Here is an 18531-nt window from a genome sequence, read left to right on the forward strand (position 1 = left end):
TTTATTTACAGAGGTTATTATTTACCATTGTTTATACAGTTGGCTGCTGCTGGAAACATTTTAATTTTAAGAATTTTCTTTTAAAAATCACCATACAAATCGGGATGAGCAATACTATTAGCTAGATTTAAGGGGCTACTATTGTACTTTAATATAGTATTATAATGACCATTATTATTGTGACTGAGGCAGTGAACAATTACATTGATGGCCTAGGTCGTGCATGATTTAGCATTTTCAGATAGGATTGAAATAAAATGAAATCAGTGTAGGTATTTTTGTCAACTTACAACATTATAAACATTTTGTAGCTCAAAGCAACGTACATTAGTGATAATTTGATAGTTCAAAACCACGTTCACACAGCTCATACAACTGTATACATTTTGTTATTTACAACAGCGTACACGTTTAATATCACAACAAGTATACGTGTAGTACAATTACGTCTACTTCTATTAGCTTAAAACAATGAACACTGTTGGTAGCTCACATCAACGTATACATGTGGCAGCTCTCTGCAACGTTCCCCTTTTGAAGCTTACAGAAAAGTATATTTTTGTAGCTTATAACTTTTTATCATCTCTAGTCAGAAGCAATATAAAGCTGATGTTCCTCTCATGCTTTATAATTTTATCTGTACTATTGTGACTAACGAGGCAGGATCTGTCTGAGTCCCAAAATGCTTTCCATTCAAATTTATTTAAATAATTGTTATTTCCAACCGAAAAGCGAAGGGGATAAAGTAAAGGTAGGCATGCGAGCCTCATTGCATGCATGCGCTGTGTGTGTTTTTGTGTGCGTCCGGGTTTACATGTTGCCTCTAAGGATACGGCATTCAAATCATACTTCCTTTGTCTATTATTTTCAATCAGAAAAGGGAATCTTCAATAATCTGGTAAAAGAAAGAGTTTATACGGTGACGTACGGTTTAAATGAACATACAATTAACACAAAGAAAAACATGCATATTTATTGAAACATGCAAAAGAAAATAAACAAGAAATTCTATTCGACATTTTAATAAATTTGCTTCACAAATTACTGTTCTCGGTCCCGTTTACAGCCGAAGTTTAAGCTTCAATTCACACCAATTTAAGGAATTGATTTATGCAGCATTTCGAGAAAAGAACAGCAAGTGTAACACATAATGCAATATTTACCTTTACTATGAAATTGTTATGGTGCCTTAAAAGTTTCACAAGGCAAACATTGTATGTCAGTGACATAACGGTGACTGTAAATATCTACTTTGAGGATAGCATTCGCTTACGTATTTTATGCAGTAGAATAGCCTGTTTAACATTCAATGTCTATCTATATGACAGGTATTTAAATAATTTATATCAGAACATAATACATACAAGAACAGCCGTTATGATTTCCGAAGCTAGTTTACACAAGCGTTTGCAGTTTATATGATAAATATAAAAAATGGCATCTAAATCAGTTTGACATAATTTGGCATTGTTGATTTTTCCTAACGTTAAGCATATGTTTACACATAATTTTGGAAATGTATCGACACCTTTTTTGTCCGTATACATAAACATCACAATTTTATCATACACACGAAAATCATCCAACTAATAATGAATCTATTTTTATTTTCAGTGATTCGGACGATTCGGAAGGGTATGTTTATGTGTTTTTTTTCAAATGATGGCACGGAATATATCTAAATGCATTCCATGTCAATGTCTGAAAATATAAACAGCAGAGATGAAATGAGCAAGAGATGGGTTTTTTTCTGATATCTTAACACGTGGTAAGATTTATCGAATATTAATAAATATATATATTTAGATTTTCCATACACAAACACAACGACAACATTATGAAGTTCATGTTCACTACACTATATATGTATATAAAGAGAGTAACACGATATTTGCTTCTATATAGATATTAAGCAAGCAAAACACTTTATACTAGGAATTTTTGTTGATTTGAATAGCAATATCAAATTATGCCTATCGGGGGTAAAAGGTTTTTCCTTATTATACGCTTCGAAAATGTGTTTGCTTTTTTTGTAGACACCTGCATTTTGTTGCAAATACAACATGTGATATACATGCAGCATGTTCACTTGTTTGGGTGGTAGCTCTGTGTCCGTCATGATGCGTCCATTTTCGCGTGATTCATACAATTTATTTGAACTCCAATGTAGCAGTATTTATTTTTTACATCATTGTCAATGATAGTGTACATCTAGTAACATGAACATCTTTTTAATCAATTGCTTTATTTTTTCTTCCTACGACCTTAGCCGTAACAGATTTGCAAATCTTTCCATGTTTGACATTGATTTTATTATTATTAAATATCTAATCTAAAAATGACAGAGTAACCAGCTAAACCTTATCATCACTTAAATGTTACAATCCTATAAGTCAGTTACTTTTGATCCCACTGTTTTTAGCTAAACAAGGTTGCATTATCAAACCATTTAACATATACCATAAGTAGCAATAACAACGTAACGTCGTTTTTTACACTTCCCTATTCTGCACAATGCTAATACCACACCTCACTCCAATGGATATTACTCCTGCAAACATTTAAACTTACTGCCGAAAATGGCACCAAAATAATCATGAATAAAATATCTATCAACTGTAGTACGGGTTTTATCTAATAATGTGAAACAAAATAAAACGAGCAAAAAGTTTCACAAGCATTTTTTGTAATATGTCGTTTTTCTGCCGGTCTTGGGACGTTTTGACTGTCATTTTATACTTCCGATTTCGGATATTTTAAGAATTGTTTTGATTGTCAATGACTTTACAAGGATACATTGACGTCTCCTGCATCGGTGAGTATAACTTTAATGAATTATTATGTATATTTTCTGCTTTTATTTTGACAAAAACTGAAACAGGGGATAAAACATGCTGAATTACAGGTCCAAATCGAAAGAGAACAACAATGCATCATCAATCTTATGAAAATTTATTCATTTATCTACACAGTGATACTATCCATTTGATTCAGTAATCTGTCGCATTTTTCCGCAAGGGCTATTTATAAACACATCGTTTCTGAGAGTGGCCAAAAACAAGAACAATTTGATGACTCATAAGGCATGCAACCATAAAAGCCGAGAGTATCCGAATTAACCAGGAAGTAATTTTTGTTTACTTTTAAAATGCCAACCTCTGTAAATAGTAATTTATTTTGAGTAAGCATTGAGGTAGGTTTATGCATATCATTGTTTTATTATATTTAGAATGCTATTTATTAGGGGTTGCCAATTCTTTTGCATGAAAATTGGTCAAATGTTTTATAATTTGAATAAATAAGACATTTGCAATTGTTTTTATTTTGGATATTGTGATTAATTTAAATAATGAAATCAACAGACCGGGTTCTTTAAGGATCTGGTCATTTTTGGTTTTAAAAAATGTAAATAAACTAATGGAGAATTGGCAGTTATTTTTCATTAAAGCAATTCTATATTATTAATTAAGAATCTGTCAAGCTGAAGTTTGTTATTGTTTATGCGCATGTTTCTGCCACGGGCATTGCCCGACAAATTCATATTAAATAACTTAAAGGAGCTCGACAACTTAAAGGAGCTCGACAACCAAAACCGAATTAATCAAATTACAACGCCAAGTTTCCATTTAGTGTTTTATTGGTTAATAAGAAAAATGCAGGCTGGATTTATATAGGCATTTCACAATTGAAACTAAGAAAGTAAGCATTTTTTAATCTTCTAAACAGTTAATTGGATGCCTACCAATTTTAATTGTTTATAGATCATACATTATCACCAAGTAACTAATACTTAATTAACAATTGGAAAGTTTCAAATTTCAACATATCAGTGTTTTAAGGTGTAAATTTCAGGAAACATTTTTATGTTCTGTATAGTTACTTGGATTATAAAATCACTCTCTGTAAAAATTATTCAACTTTTCAAACAATTATTAGTCTTCAAATTTATTGGAATGCCTGTTATGATAGGATTTCAATTGCTGTCATTAATTTTCAACTCAATGTTGTTATTATTCATTTGAAATTATTTTAAACTTCACATTCCATAAATGGCTGTTCTTACTTTTTGACTAAATATTGTGAGTATTTTCACACAGTAGTAAGTCTGCCAATTCAGTTTTGTCATTTATTGGTCTTTTTCTCTTATTTATTTATTTTTTTCTCCCTTTCAGTGAGAAATAAGCCATAGGATACATTCATACCACTCAAATTCAGCCAGTCAGAATGATGGGAAGGATTGCAGAACTGAGGTAACTTAGAACTATGATGCATATTTACCAGAGAATATCTCATGAACATGCCATTTGCTTAATTTTCTTTGGAATTATACCTTAAGTTATTGAGAACTCTTTATAAACTGTGACATTTTGTATGATGACATATTTTATTATTTGTAAAATAAATGCTTTTGACATTTTTTTGAGCTGTGAAGTTGTATTGATTCTAAAATTGATTCTGATAATTACCAAACTGTGTATAGACATCAAACCTCATTACATATTTATACATAGTTGTCCCTCTCTGAATAATACATAATTATCTTTAATATGTTTCTGTTTACTTTCAGTTTCACTCTCACCTGACTGATGCAGATTCACTAACCTAATTGTATGTACTTTTTTATCAAATTGTATTTATTTGCTCTATTAAAAATATAATGTTGACCTTTTTGAGGAATAATTTTGAAAGGAAAAATAAATTATTATAGAGAAAAGGTAATTTGTTATGTACAAAAAGTGGAGAAAAATGTTGAACAGTATGAAGTTTTAAATTAGAAAATCCTTATTTCTCTCTGTATTAAGATAATATATGGTAATATAATGTATTCCATTAATTAATTGTGATAAAACCTTTTTACACTGTATGTATACATCTGTATATGTATGTTGCCATATAAACTGAATGCATGTAGTTTCTTTTGTGAACATGTGTATTGAAATCCACACATTCCTTTGTTATATTTTCAGGCTCATGATGGTTTCTGAGAAAAAAAAACAGCTTGGTGTAATTTGACAGTATTTTTCAGTATTTGACAGTGGTTCTATCATGCAACAGTCATACCATGAAGTGTCTCACAGATTCTCTCTCAATTCCTGCAATATCCAAGATTACAGTGTAGTGCAAAGAGGATTAATTTTCTTGCAATAAGAAGTATATGCACTTCCAAATACCCTTGTACAGCATGAACAGTTCCTTCATTTTTTGAGTGATTATAGAGTGAAAATGTTTCCATATAAAATGTTGTCTTTTTATGTGTAAAACTTGTTATGAATGGTTACAAATACATGCATGGATATTGTGATTTTAAATCTATGCACATTTTGATTCCAATAATTAACCACAAAAGTAACATTATCTGGTATTATTCGGGTTTATAGTTTCCATGTCAATTTTTAAAAAAAAGTCAGTTCTTTTAAAGATGCACTCTTACTCCCACATAAGATTTACCACAATTAATACTTTTGTTTTATTATTCCAAAAAGGATGAATAAATGTTGAAAACAATGGTTCTAATGAAGGATACCTATTTTTACTTGAAGGAAATGTGCATAAAAGACAGTATTTCTACCATTTGAGAACATAGTAGATCACAGTAAATCTTTATGCATTCACCAATCATTTAATATGTTTGAGTTTTCAGCTTAAATACACGGTTACAATATTTTTATCAATACTTAAAATTTTCCAAAAATGAATTATTAAGTAAGTTGTTAAAGGGTTAGCAGTCAAAGTATATGTTTATTATACATGTGTATGCATTGATATTGAATAAGAGTGTCACTTTAAACAGTTGCCATGGTAACTAGAGTCTAGTTTTCTTAGAAAACTGTAATTGTTGACTCAAAACCTTAGTATTTTCAATGTGATACTTTTTAGCATGTCCGCTTCAGTCAATGAAATATTTCTGTTATTTGTTATTCATTTTGTCATACTTTGTATAAAATTATATTTATAATTTAACCTTGAAAATTGCTGACAATCTCATACTTCTATTGGAATATTCAGAATTGCTAGATGGATTGAAGTTCACCTTTATTACAATTGTCAGGCAAATCATTGCAAGATATACATAATTCTCCTTTTTAACAAAAAGCGATGTTTCTTAGCATTTTTTTTGTATTTTTATTGAATGGTTACCATGGCAATGTTGCACATAGAATGTTGATGATAATTACTCTGTTTCTCCTTTGTTTTCGTTTTACTTATAAGCTTAATGACTACACTAGTCTAGATGTGTGTTTCTGAATTATTATGTTCAAAATAATTTCGGAAATGACGTTTCGATTCTAGTGTCATGCCACGAATTTTTCACAACGTGTCGCGACCAATTATTGCAATTGTGTTTCAATTATTAAAAGGTGTAATGTTTACATGTTCGGTTGCTCTAATACATTACGAGGTATATTGCTATGTGTATAAATCAAGGTAAAAAGCTGACGTGACAACGTAATGCTCGGGACTTATATTGTATTAATACATTTATCTATATTGTATCTTTACGTCTACGATGCAGATTTATAAAAGATTTATTAAAATAAACATTGTACCATTTATGCTGTCTTAAAACTTTTCGAACGCCCTACTTTTCATAGAAACTGAAGTGAAAAAAGTGACCTCTTGGAACCTAACCAATGTGGACAAGTAGATGACCTACACATGATTCGTTGGATTTTTGCTAGTAGCTATATTTTTAATTTGGCTCAGGTTTACATCCGTGCTTGACTGTTAAAAACATTGCAAACTTCTTATCTTTAACAAGTTGCTGTGTTATATATTTGCAGATATGTTATATGCACTTGATTAACCGTACGATATTTGTTTGCGTTCATATTGCTTAAACCGATCGACATTTATTGACCTCTGTATTAGATACTGGTTAATCACCAGGCGTAGAAGTCTTACTACGATCTACGTACACAGACTATCATTTACTTTCACGTGTTAGAACAGTCGTCTTAAACTTGGTTATTCATGAAAAGTAGCCTATAATGACAATGCAATGTGTTTGAAAATGTTAACAGAAAGCTAAAAACAGCAATTATTGCGCGCTACTTAATTGGGACTGCAAGTAATCCATAAAATCACTGTGACTTTAGTTTAATTATGCACACTAACCTTAGGCTTGCATAAATACAACATGATTAAAAAAATGTCGATAATCGTCTTTACGAAATTAATTACAACAAAACTCATTATTGAAAAGAGTTGATATAAGGATTTATTACCTTCTAAAGTTGCAAAATCGCGGCCTTTTGCATTTACTGCATGAACGCACGGAAAATTAAAATTAGTTCTTAAACAAGATTTCGTTGCTCGATTATCAGGTGTTAATCTATAAATCTTACGAGTTCTTTCTGGTCCATTTTTATGGATATCAGCAATTATCATCTATAGTCTGTTCGTCTACCATAAGAACAATTTAATGTTGAAATATGTTTGTTTTCAGCTTGCCAAAATTTGGATTTTAAGTGTGAAATATAATCATAACGTACTCTATTTATATCAAATATATTTGACATGTAAACGACTATAAGAAGCCTGTACGAAATGATGTATCAATACATGATTTATCCTTATTGTAACGTAAGTAACGAAGCAATCGTTACAAAATGGGCAAAAAATAACAAAAAATGAGTGAGGTCATCCGTATATTATTAGTTGCTGCTAAAGAACCAAAAACATATGTCGGATGCAACTAATGTCAGCTGCGGAACGATTGCGGACATTCGTTTATAAATCCGAAACATGTTTACGTAACCAACCAGTTCCAGCCCAAGATCTAAAAACAGGCATTAAACCATCGCTCTACGGCTGCCTTTGCCTGAAACATTACAGGCTTGGCATGTTAATACCTTTTATTTCAAGATGATTGTCCAGAATCATTACCAAAACCGGACAACTTCTTTCAAAAAATTGGAACTACAGTGGTAAAATGTTGACCTTGTGTACTTTACTGCAAGATAATACCAATGGCATATGTATTTAAATTGAACTTGAATTAAATTGAATTTAATTGTTTATCGACTTTGAAATGGAAATAAAATAACTATATGAATAAGTCCTTCTAACACTTCAATTTGATATCAACAATGGGACATAATAATTATATGATAGTGAAACGGTATGTATTAAATATTTAGCAGGTGCTTACAAAAACTGAAGAGATCATGTTTCGTCCTATTTTAAACAGAAACAATGATAAAATATGTAAGCAGAAACTAAAATTAAGTCCATTTAATAAGTTTTATAAACATGATTGCACTTTTAGTAATTGAGGTAAATGCAAACATAGGAGAAAACATATAATTGTACAAACAAAAATTATGCTACCAATAAGATCAAAGTAAAACATTCAAGATCATTTGGTCATAATTTATATGGTATTCATAAAGCTTCTTTAGTCATTTCCTAACTCAAGTCACTTTCCTAATTATTTATCTGCTAAGTCATATGAATCTCAAAGCATCATTTCTATGGCAAGTTGAAACTGACTAATAATATCCGTCATGTGTTCCCGTTCCGGATAGAAAAATCCGACCCGAGTGCACCTGCGTTGCCATGTATCGAGGCTTGCCCGAGGGTCGGATTTTTCTATCCGGAACGGACACACATGATAGATATTTTTTCTAGCATACCTTTAATAACATTTTTTGTGAAGAAAATACATAAGAAAGTGCGTTTTTGTACATTTCACCAAAAAGCGCGTGCGATGATTTTTACTGACGTCATGACGCGCAGTAATTTGTATTCACCGCATACGTCAATAAGTTCCTTCGATATCACCTCTTTTAATGGTTATTTTGTTTTGTTTTTAAGGAATATTTTTGTAAAGTTAATGATAATCGAACTCATCTATTGCAATCTTCAGGGATGATAACAGGGCCAAGTTGCCAATCCTGAAAATGTCTGCGTGGGGTTCAGGGGGCCGCTAAAGGCCCCCGATGGGTCCAGGGCAAAGCTCTGGTGGGGGAAAAGGGGGGCGAAGCCCCCCAAAGCGTTCAGTATTTCAGGGTTTCTAATACCCTAATACCCTTAGAATAGTGTTCAAGGAGTACACCTTTCGGTTTGGTAGATATAATTATATCCAACAGGAGACTTCCGCAATCAGAACAATTATCAGGAATCTGAGCAGTAAAGTTTAACACCTTTGTCTTTGAACAAAGTTAAATTTACTTTTTTACCTGAAGTCACAGGCATGAGACATTTTGGTTCAGTTGTCCACTTCCCATAAAACTCAACTGGCTATGATCAAATGCCTGTGTATGAATAGTCTACACTGTGGGATATTTGATAAATAATGATGAACAACATATCAATTATCAAGCTTGCAAATGTTTATTGTAAAAGTGTTATGTATTCAATTTTTACATATCATAAGAGTATTTATTCCATTATCTGCACATTTGATGAAAATAAAATATTATTATATATACTATTCCAAGTAATATCCAAATGGGACTGTTAATGCTTTGGCAGGGTAACCGTTGTGGACATGGTGGGCTGTGTCACCATCAAAGTCTATGAGGTGAGGGACAAGTTGATGTATTCTGGTCTCCAAGCCAGATTTTCCCCTCATGTTGTTACAGGTGTCCAGTAGCACACAAACTTTGTCCCACAGCATTTTAAGTCTCTCAAACAGGCTTTCAAATTCCTTGAAAATTGATTCAGAATCAGCCCTTGTCATTTTTAAGGAGGACAAATGTCTCAACACTATTTCTTTCTCTATAGCACAAAAATACCTGCAGCAGTTTTCTCATTGTTTGTGTTTGTTGACTCGTCTAAGTTCAAACAAAACTGAGTTTCACGTAACTCCTCCACAAATTCATCATTGAAATGGCTTGCCACTCCGTAAGTCATCTTATATGAAGCTGTACACCTTTGAAGTTTTAATTCGCTGAGAGCTTTTGTATAGATCTTTGGCAAGTGTCTTAAGTAAGACTCACTACATTTGGTGCCAGGGAGTATGGGAGGTCATGTTCAGCCATAAATCCAAGAATCATGGCTTCTGTATTGAATTGTCGGAACAACCGGATGCAATGAAATCGTAAACTTCAATCGGCCAAATAAAATTTGTTAAATAAAAATCGTTTATTTTAACAAAATCCGAATCAGGAAATATTGCTACTTGCGCAAAAGACATTTTCAGTTTTAACACATTTTAACACATTCTATTAACTTTAAAAGAAACGTTTCGGGAAGTTCTCTTAAAAATAAATAGCAAATATACCTTTAAGTCGACGAATCGATAATACTTTCATTTTTTTTTATTAAACACTACATGTAACAATAGTAATAAGATTATCTTATTACTATTGTTACATGTAGTGTTTAATAAAAAAAAATGAAAGTATTACGTCACAGCGCGTGACTCATCTGGCATAGGGGAATGCCAGATGGAGTTTTCCAGCACGGCTGAATTCACCAGAAATGCCTATCCGGTGTGCTAGAATATAAATTCCTTAACTGTGTAAAACAGCTGAATGCCATTAATTTTTTTCAAAATGATTAGATGTATTTTTATTTAGTAGGTATAATATATTGTCAGTTTACATTTGTTTTGGAGTGTTTCGGATATATTGAACCCTTATTAGTAACATATCATTGTAATGATGTTCGCATTTTCCTGCGGTATTCGTCGGCCTTTTGTATGAGATAAAGAATCTCACCCCTGAATTCAGAATGAACCAGACCTACTCCTTGTGTAGCATGCGTTTTATTTATTAGCCATGGAAGAAGCTTATAAATACGTTGTACTATTTTGTTGAATATCCATCATGTAACTTGTTGGACCGATTTAATGAAGTTTCTCATTAAATCTGCCTTTTGCAAATAATTTTATAAAAATGAAATGTGGAAGAACATTTAAAAAAAATGATAGCTCCAATCTACGGGAAAATGACATCACTATATTGCATTATGGGACAGTTCGGTAAATTTACCGCAGGTTAAACATCAACCCACCTGGTAAATTTACCGCCTTGGTTACTTCTTTTATACAAACGTATTTACCGGCTTGGTAATATTACCACGGAATTTAACGGTGGTTTTATTTACAGAGGTTATTATTTACCATTGTTTATACAGTTGGCTGCTGCTGGAAACATTTTAATTTTAAGAATTTTCTTTTAAAAATCACCATACAAATCGGGATGAGCAATACTATTAGCTAGATTTAAGGGGCTACTATTGTACTTTAATATAGTATTATAATGACCATTATTATTGTGACTGAGGCAGTTAACAATTACATTGATGGCCTAGGTCGTGCATGATTTAGCATTTTCAGATAGGATTGAAATAAAATGAAATCAGTGTAGGTATTTTTGTCAACTTACAACATTATAAACATTTTGTAGCTCAAAGCAACGTACATTTGTGATAATTTGATAGTTCAAAACCACGTTCACACAGCTCATACAACTGTATACATTTTGTTATTTACAACAGCGTACACGTTTAATATCACAACAAGTATACGTGTAGTACAATTACGTCTACTTCTATTAGCTTAAAACAATGAACACTGTTGGTAGCTCACATCAACGTATACATGTGGCAGCTCTCTGCAACGTTCCCCTTTTGAAGCTTACAGAAAAGTATATTTTTGTAGCTTATAACTTTTTATCATCTCTAGTCAGAAGCAATATAAAGCTGATGTTCCTCTCATGCTTTATAATTTTATCTGTACTATTATGACTAACGAGGCAGGATCTGTCTGAGTCAAAATGCTTTCCATTCAAATTTATTTAAATAATTGTTATTTCCAACCGAAAAGCGAAGGGGATAAAGTAAAGGTAGGCATGCGAGCCTCATTGCATGCATGCGCTGTGTGTGTTTTTGTGTGCGTCCGGGTTTACATGTTGCCTCTAAGGATACGGCATTCAAATCATACTTCCTTTGTCTATTATTTTCAATCAGAAAAGGGAATCTTCAATAATCTGGTAAAAGAAAGAGTTTATACGGTGACGTACGGTTTAAATGAACATAAAATTAACACAAAGAAAAACATGCATATTTATTGAAACATGCAAAAGAAAATAAACAAGAAATTCTATTCGACATTTTAATAAATTTGCTTCACAAATTACTGTTCTCGGTCCCGTTTACAGCCGAAGTTTAAGCTTCAATTCACACCAATTTAAGGAATTGATTTATGCAGCATTTCGAGAACAGAACAGCAAGTGTAACACATAATGCAATATTTACCTTTACTATGAAATTGTTATGGTGCCTTAAAAGTTTCACAAGGCAAACATTGTATGTCAGTGACATAACGGTGACTGTAAATATCTACTTTGAGGATAGCATTGGCTTACGTATTTTATGCAGTAGAATAGCCTGTTTAACATTCAATGTCTATCTATATGACAGGTATTTAAATAATTTATATCAGAACATAATACATACAAGAACAGCCGTTATGATTTCCGAAGCTAGTTTACACAAGCGTTTGCAGTTTATATGATAAATATAAAAAATGGCATCTAAATCAGTTTGACATAATTTGGCATTGTTGATTTTTCCTAACGTTAAGCATATGTTTACACATAATTTTGGAAATGTATCGACACCTTTTTTGTCCGTATACATAAACATCACAATTTTATCATACACACGAAAATCATCCAACTAATAATGAATCTATTTTTATTTTCAGTGATTCGGACGTTTCGGAAGGGTATGTTTATGTTTTTTTTTTTCAAATGATGGCACGGAATATATCTAAATGCATTCCATGTCAATGTCTGAAAATATAAACAGCAGAGATGAAATGAGCAAGAGATGGGTTTTTTTCTGATATCTTAACACGTGGTAAGATTTATCGAATATTAATAAATATATATATTTAGATTTTCCATACACAAACACAACGACAACATTATGAAGTTCATGTTCACTACACTATATATGTATATAAAGACAGTAACACGATATTTGCTTCTATATAGATATTAAGCAAGCAAAACACTTTATACTAGGAATTTTTGTTGATTTGAATAGCAATATCAAATTATGCCTATCGGGGGTAAAAGGTTTTTCCTTATTATACGCTTCGAAAATGTGTTTGCTTTTTTGTAGACACCTGCATTTTGTTGCAAATACAACATGTGATATACATGCAGCATGTTCACTTGTTTGGGTGGTAGCTCTGTGTCCGTCATGATGCGTCCATTTTCGCGTGATTCATACAATTTATTTGAACTCCAATGTAGCAGTATTTATTTTTTACATCATTGTCAATGATAGTGTACATCTAGTAACATGAACATCTTTTTAATCAATTGCTTTATACTTTCTTCCTACGACCTTAGCCGTAACAGATTTGCAAATCTTTCCATGTTTGACATTGATTTTATTATTATTAAATATCTAATCTAAAAATGACAGAGTAACCAGCTAAACCTTATCATCACTTAAATGTTACAATCCTATAAGTCAGTTACTTTTGATCCCACTGTTTTTAGCTAAACAAGGTTGCATTATCAAACCATTTAACATATACCATAAGTAGCAATAACAACGTAACGTCGTTTTTTACACTTCCCTATTCTGCACAATGCTAATACCACACCTCACTCCAATGGATATTACTCCTGCAAACATTTAAACTTACTGCCGAAAATGGCACCAAAATAATCATGAATAAAATATCTATCAACTGTAGTACGGGTTTTATCTAATAATGTGAAACAAAATAAAACGAGCAAAAAGTTTCACAAGCATTTTTTGTAATATGTCGTTTTTCTGCCGGTCTTGGGACGTTTTGACTGTCATTTTATACTTCCGATTTCGGATATTTTAAGAATTGTTTTGATTGTCAATGACTTTACAAGGATACATTGACGTCTCCTGCATCGGTGAGTATAACTTTAATGAATTATTATGTATATTTTCTGCTTTTATTTTGACAAAAACTGAAACAGGGGATAAAACATGCTGAATTACAGGTCCAAATCGAAAGAGAACAACAATGCATCATCAAACTTATGAAAATTTATTCATTTATCTACACAGTGATACTATCCATTTGATTCAGTAATCTGTCGCATTTTTCCGCAAGGGCTATTTATAAACACATCGTTTCTGAGAGTGGCCAAAAACAAGAACAATTTGATGACTCATAAGGCATGCAACCATAAAAGCCGAGAGTATCCGAATTAACCAGGAAGTAATTTTTGTTTACTTTTAAAATGCCAACCTCTGTAAATAGTAATTTATTTTGAGTAAACATTGAGGTAGGTTTATGCATATCATTGTTTTATTATATTTAGAATGCTATTTATTAGGGGTTGCCAATTCTTTTGCATGAAAATTGGTCAAATGTTTTATAATTTGAATAAATAAGACATTTGCAATTGTTTTTATTTTGGATATTGTGATTGGTTTAAATAATGAAATCAACAGACCGGGTTCTTTAAGGATCTGGTCATTTTTGGTTTTAAAAAATGTAAATAAACTAATGGAGAATTGGCAGTTATTTTTCATTAAAGCAATTCTATATTATTAATTAAGAATCTGTCAAGCTGAAGTTTGTTATTGTTTATGCGCATGTTTCTGCCACGGGCATTGCCCGACAAATTCATATTAAATAACTTAAAGGAGCTCGACAACTTAAAGGAGCTCGACAACCAAAACCGAATTAATCAAATTACAACGCCAAGTTTCCATTTAGTGTTTTATTGGTTAATAAGAAAAATGCAGGCTGGATTTATATAGGCATTTCACAATTGAAACTAAGAAAGTAAGCATTTTTTAATCTTCTAAACAGTTAATTGGATGCCTACCAATTTTAATTGTTTATAGATCATACATTATCACCAAGTAACTAATACTTAATTAACAATTGGAAAGTTTCAAATTTCAACATATCAGTGTTTTAAGGTGTAAATTTCAGGAAACATTTTTATGTTCTGTATAGTTACTTGGATTATAAAATCACTCTCTGTAAAAATTATTCAACTTTTCAAACAATTATTAGTCTTCAAATTTATTGGAATGCCTGTTATGATAGGATTTCAATTGCTGTCATTAATTTTCAACTCAATGTTGTTATCATTCATTTGCAATTATTTTAAACTTCACATTCCATAAATGGCTGTTCTTACTTTTTGACTAAATATTGTGAGTATTTTCACACAGTAGTAAGTCTGCCAATTCAGTTTTGTCATTTATTGGTCTTTTTCTCTTATTTATTTATTTTTTTCTTCCTTTCAGTGAGAAATAAGCCATAGGATACATTCATACCACTCAAATTCAGCCAGTCAGAATGATGGGAAGGATTGCAGAACTGAGGTAACTTAGAACTATGATGCATATTTACCAGAGAATATCTCATGAACATGCCATTTGCTTAATTTTCTTTGGAATTATACCTTAAGTTATTGAGAACTCTTTATAAACTGTGACATTTTGTATGATGACATATTTTATTATTTGTAAAATAAATGCTTTTGACATTTTTTTGAGCTGTAAAGTTGAATTGATTCTTAAATTGATTCTGATAAATACCAAACTGTGTATAGACATCAAACCTCATTACATATTTATACATAGTTGTCCCTCTCTGAATAATACATAATTATCTTTAATATGTTTCTGTTTACTTTCAGTTTCACTCTCACCTGACTGATGCAGATTCACTAACCTAATTGTATGTACTTTTTTATCAAATTGTATTTATTTGCTCTATTAAAAATATAATGTTGACCTTTTTGAGGAATAATTTTGAAAGGAAAAATAAATTATTATAGAGAAAAGGTAATTTGTTATGTACAAAAAGTGGAGAAAAATGTTGAACAGTATGAAGTTTTAAATTAGAAAATCCTTATTTCTCTCTGTATTAAGATAATATATGGTAATATAATGTATTCCATTAATTAATTGTGATAAAACCTTTTTACACTGTATGTATACATCTGTATATGTATGTTGCCATATAAACTGAATGCATGTAGTTTCTTTTGTGAACATGTGTATTGAAATCCACACATTCCTTTGTTATATTTTCAGGCTCATGATGGTTTCTGAGAAAAAAAAAACAGCTTGGTGTAATTTGACAGTATTTTTCAGTATTTGACAGTGGTTCTATCATGCAACAGTCATACCATGAAGTGTCTCACAGATTCTCTCTCAATTCCTGCAATATCCAAGATTACAGTGTAGACACACGAAGTGGTATGTAACCTTATGGTAAGATGTAAACAAAATATGCTCTGATAAAAATGTAACAATATGTAGTATCCAGCAGTGTGGTGAAAATGGATTTTAGTGCAAATCAATGAATTGGATGATCAAATAGGTAAATAAAATATATCATGACTTGTCACTTTGTTAAAATGCGAAACTTTAACATTGAAAAAACTGAGCGCTGAAAATTTTGAAAAGTATACTGTGAGAAAAAAATATGGCGACACAAACATTAATAAATGCAGATGTTGACCTTGATTTAAAACGCAAACGCAGTGAAACCTCAAGCGTGAGCGAACTAGATACAAGTAGAACAAAAGGAATTGAAGCAGAGGGAACAACGAAGGAAAAACAAAAAAAAAAGAAATCCAAAAAAGCTGAGATAAATGAGGATTCTGACATGGCTGATATAAAAGAAATAATGAAACAGTGGAAGCAAATAAACACTAAATTAGAACGATTAGAAAGCAAAATTGAAAAGGCTGTACTAAAGGGTGATGGGACAATAAGAAGCAGCATTAAGGATCTTATGACTGAAATGAAGGAAGATCTTTTGAAGTCTGTTACCAACAGAATTGAGATTCTTGAAGGGAAATTGTTTGAAAAGGAAGAAAGTAGTGAAAAGCTTGCACAAAAAGTTACGGCGCTTGAAGAACAGCTAGAAAAGAATAAAGAAGAAACATTCAGAGTGAATAATCAGTTAGATTTCGAACGTGAGAAACACAGAAAATTTGAAAATGAAAGTGAACAATATAGTAGAATAAACAATATAATAATCAGAGGTTTACCAGACACAAATCCTAGGGAGACAGCAGAAGAAACACTTACAAAAGTACAACAATATTTACAGGATAAAGACATTATTGAGCTCAAGGCAAGTGATGTAGACATGGCACATAGACTGCCAAACAAGAAGTCACAAAACAGGGATGTGATTGTCAAACTAGCTTCAAGATTCAATAAAATGTGTATTATGCGAAACCGTAGAAATCTTCGGGGCACTGGGGTCTTTGTAAACGATGACTTGACACAGCTGAACTTGCACGTGCTAATGTGTGTTAAAAAGAAAATGATTGACGAAGTGAGTGAAGCATGGTTCAGTAGAGGAAAGATTTTCTACAAAAACTCAAATGGCCAAGTTCATCTTGTCAAGTATGAAGACTATGACCATTGGATCGATTTACCTTGGCCTTTTCATAAATAAGAACAATGTTAACCCCAGTCTGTTTCTTCACCGGCGGAACTTTTTATTACAAGTATAGATTACACCTTCACCTGTATAGTAACAAAACAACCTGATACAGTAAATATTTAATCCCTTTGTATGTTTTAAACTGTAGCAATAGTGATTGTATTTTATACATTGACACTTTGATACTTTAAATGCTAAGGGATTTGTAATGATGAACAAAATCCTGGTCTTTGTTACTGAGTGTTTGTTTACTGTCAATGAAAAAGTACATGCATTATCATCGGCTGAAAGTTTTTTTTTTTTTTTTTTTTAGGATTACAAATAGTGTTCTTTCTTTGTTACTTTTGAAAAACCAATGTTTATTTACTGCCTTTGAGCAATCCACCCCTTAATACTTATAGTAAATATACATATACTGTTTTTTTTTTACTTCCAATGGTTTTTCCTTTTATTATAAAAGGATAACAGTGAATGATAAAAAAATATTTGTAAAAGTATTTTTCATTTTTACACACACTATCCATGTCCTTTATGCTTGACATTTTCAGGCTTTCAAATAGCAATTTCGGTCAAGCAAGGGTATATATGGATTAGATAAGCGCATTATTACACTGGGTGGAATTGCGCATTTAAAACAGTTTAAAATAAAAAGATAAAGTTTCAGATAAAGTTATACAATATAACATTTATAATGACAAAACAAAATCATTTGTGCATGGCGTAACTGCACTTTTAAAACAGTCTAGATACAGAGTTATAAAATAATTATTTTTAATTTCAAAACAAAATCATTTGTGCATGGTTCATGTTAATTTGTTTTACAAACATATCATTTAGTTTGTCATGTGATATAGGCTTACTCAGTGTATTATTATATTGTATCCTAGTCATAATACACGTTTGTAAATTCTAGATGGATTTGTAATATAAGTAGTTCTCATATACTGAAAGTATTGTTAATGTTAATGGATACATCGTTCTACTACGTTGTATTTATCTTTTGATATCAGCACGATGTTAGGGTTTTCAGTTATCTTTTCCTTCTTGCTTCATGTTGGAAAGAATATGTCAACTTATTGAACAAAAACAAATAATACAATGTCATTCCAAAATCATTTTCGCTTTTAGTTATTAGTATATCTTTCTTAACC

General features: G+C 31.4%; 1 protein-coding gene and 1 long non-coding RNA gene across 3 annotated transcripts; both read left to right on the top strand.

Annotated features, from left to right (window-relative positions):
* The first annotated feature begins 2765 nt into the window (after nucleotides 1-2765).
* On the top strand, nucleotides 2766-5272 carry LOC128221040 (uncharacterized). Its single transcript, XR_008258875.1, has 4 exons — nucleotides 2766-2815; nucleotides 4173-4250; nucleotides 4568-4608; nucleotides 4968-5272. It is a non-coding gene; the product is annotated as an uncharacterized LOC128221040 (long non-coding RNA).
* Nucleotides 5273-13799: 8527 nt separating this feature from the next.
* LOC128221104 (uncharacterized) lies at nucleotides 13800-17491 on the top strand. Of its 2 annotated transcripts, none has more exons than XM_052929556.1 (4): nucleotides 13800-13859; nucleotides 15217-15294; nucleotides 15612-15652; nucleotides 16012-17491. In XM_052929556.1, the coding sequence occupies exon 4, from the start codon at nucleotides 16406-16408 to the stop codon at nucleotides 17390-17392; it is 987 nt and encodes a 328-aa protein (XP_052785516.1). In that variant the 5' UTR covers nucleotides 13800-13859; nucleotides 15217-15294; nucleotides 15612-15652; nucleotides 16012-16405; the 3' UTR covers nucleotides 17393-17491. The 2 variants fall into 2 exon arrangements, with proteins under 2 accessions (XP_052785516.1, XP_052785515.1); XM_052929555.1 differs by lacking the exon at nucleotides 13800-13859 and adding an exon at nucleotides 14181-14237.
* Nucleotides 17492-18531: the final 1040 nt, after the last annotated feature.

This window comes from Mya arenaria, chromosome 16 (genome assembly GCF_026914265.1).
Source record: "Mya arenaria isolate MELC-2E11 chromosome 16, ASM2691426v1".
Classification (NCBI taxonomy): Eukaryota; Metazoa; Mollusca; class Bivalvia; order Myida; family Myidae; genus Mya; species Mya arenaria.

Bases quoted from the DNA above. Each gene is read 5' to 3' on its own strand.
- LOC128221104 (XM_052929556.1), top strand. From the start codon at position 16,406: ATGGCGACACAAACATTAATAAATGCAGATGTTGACCTTGATTTAAAA.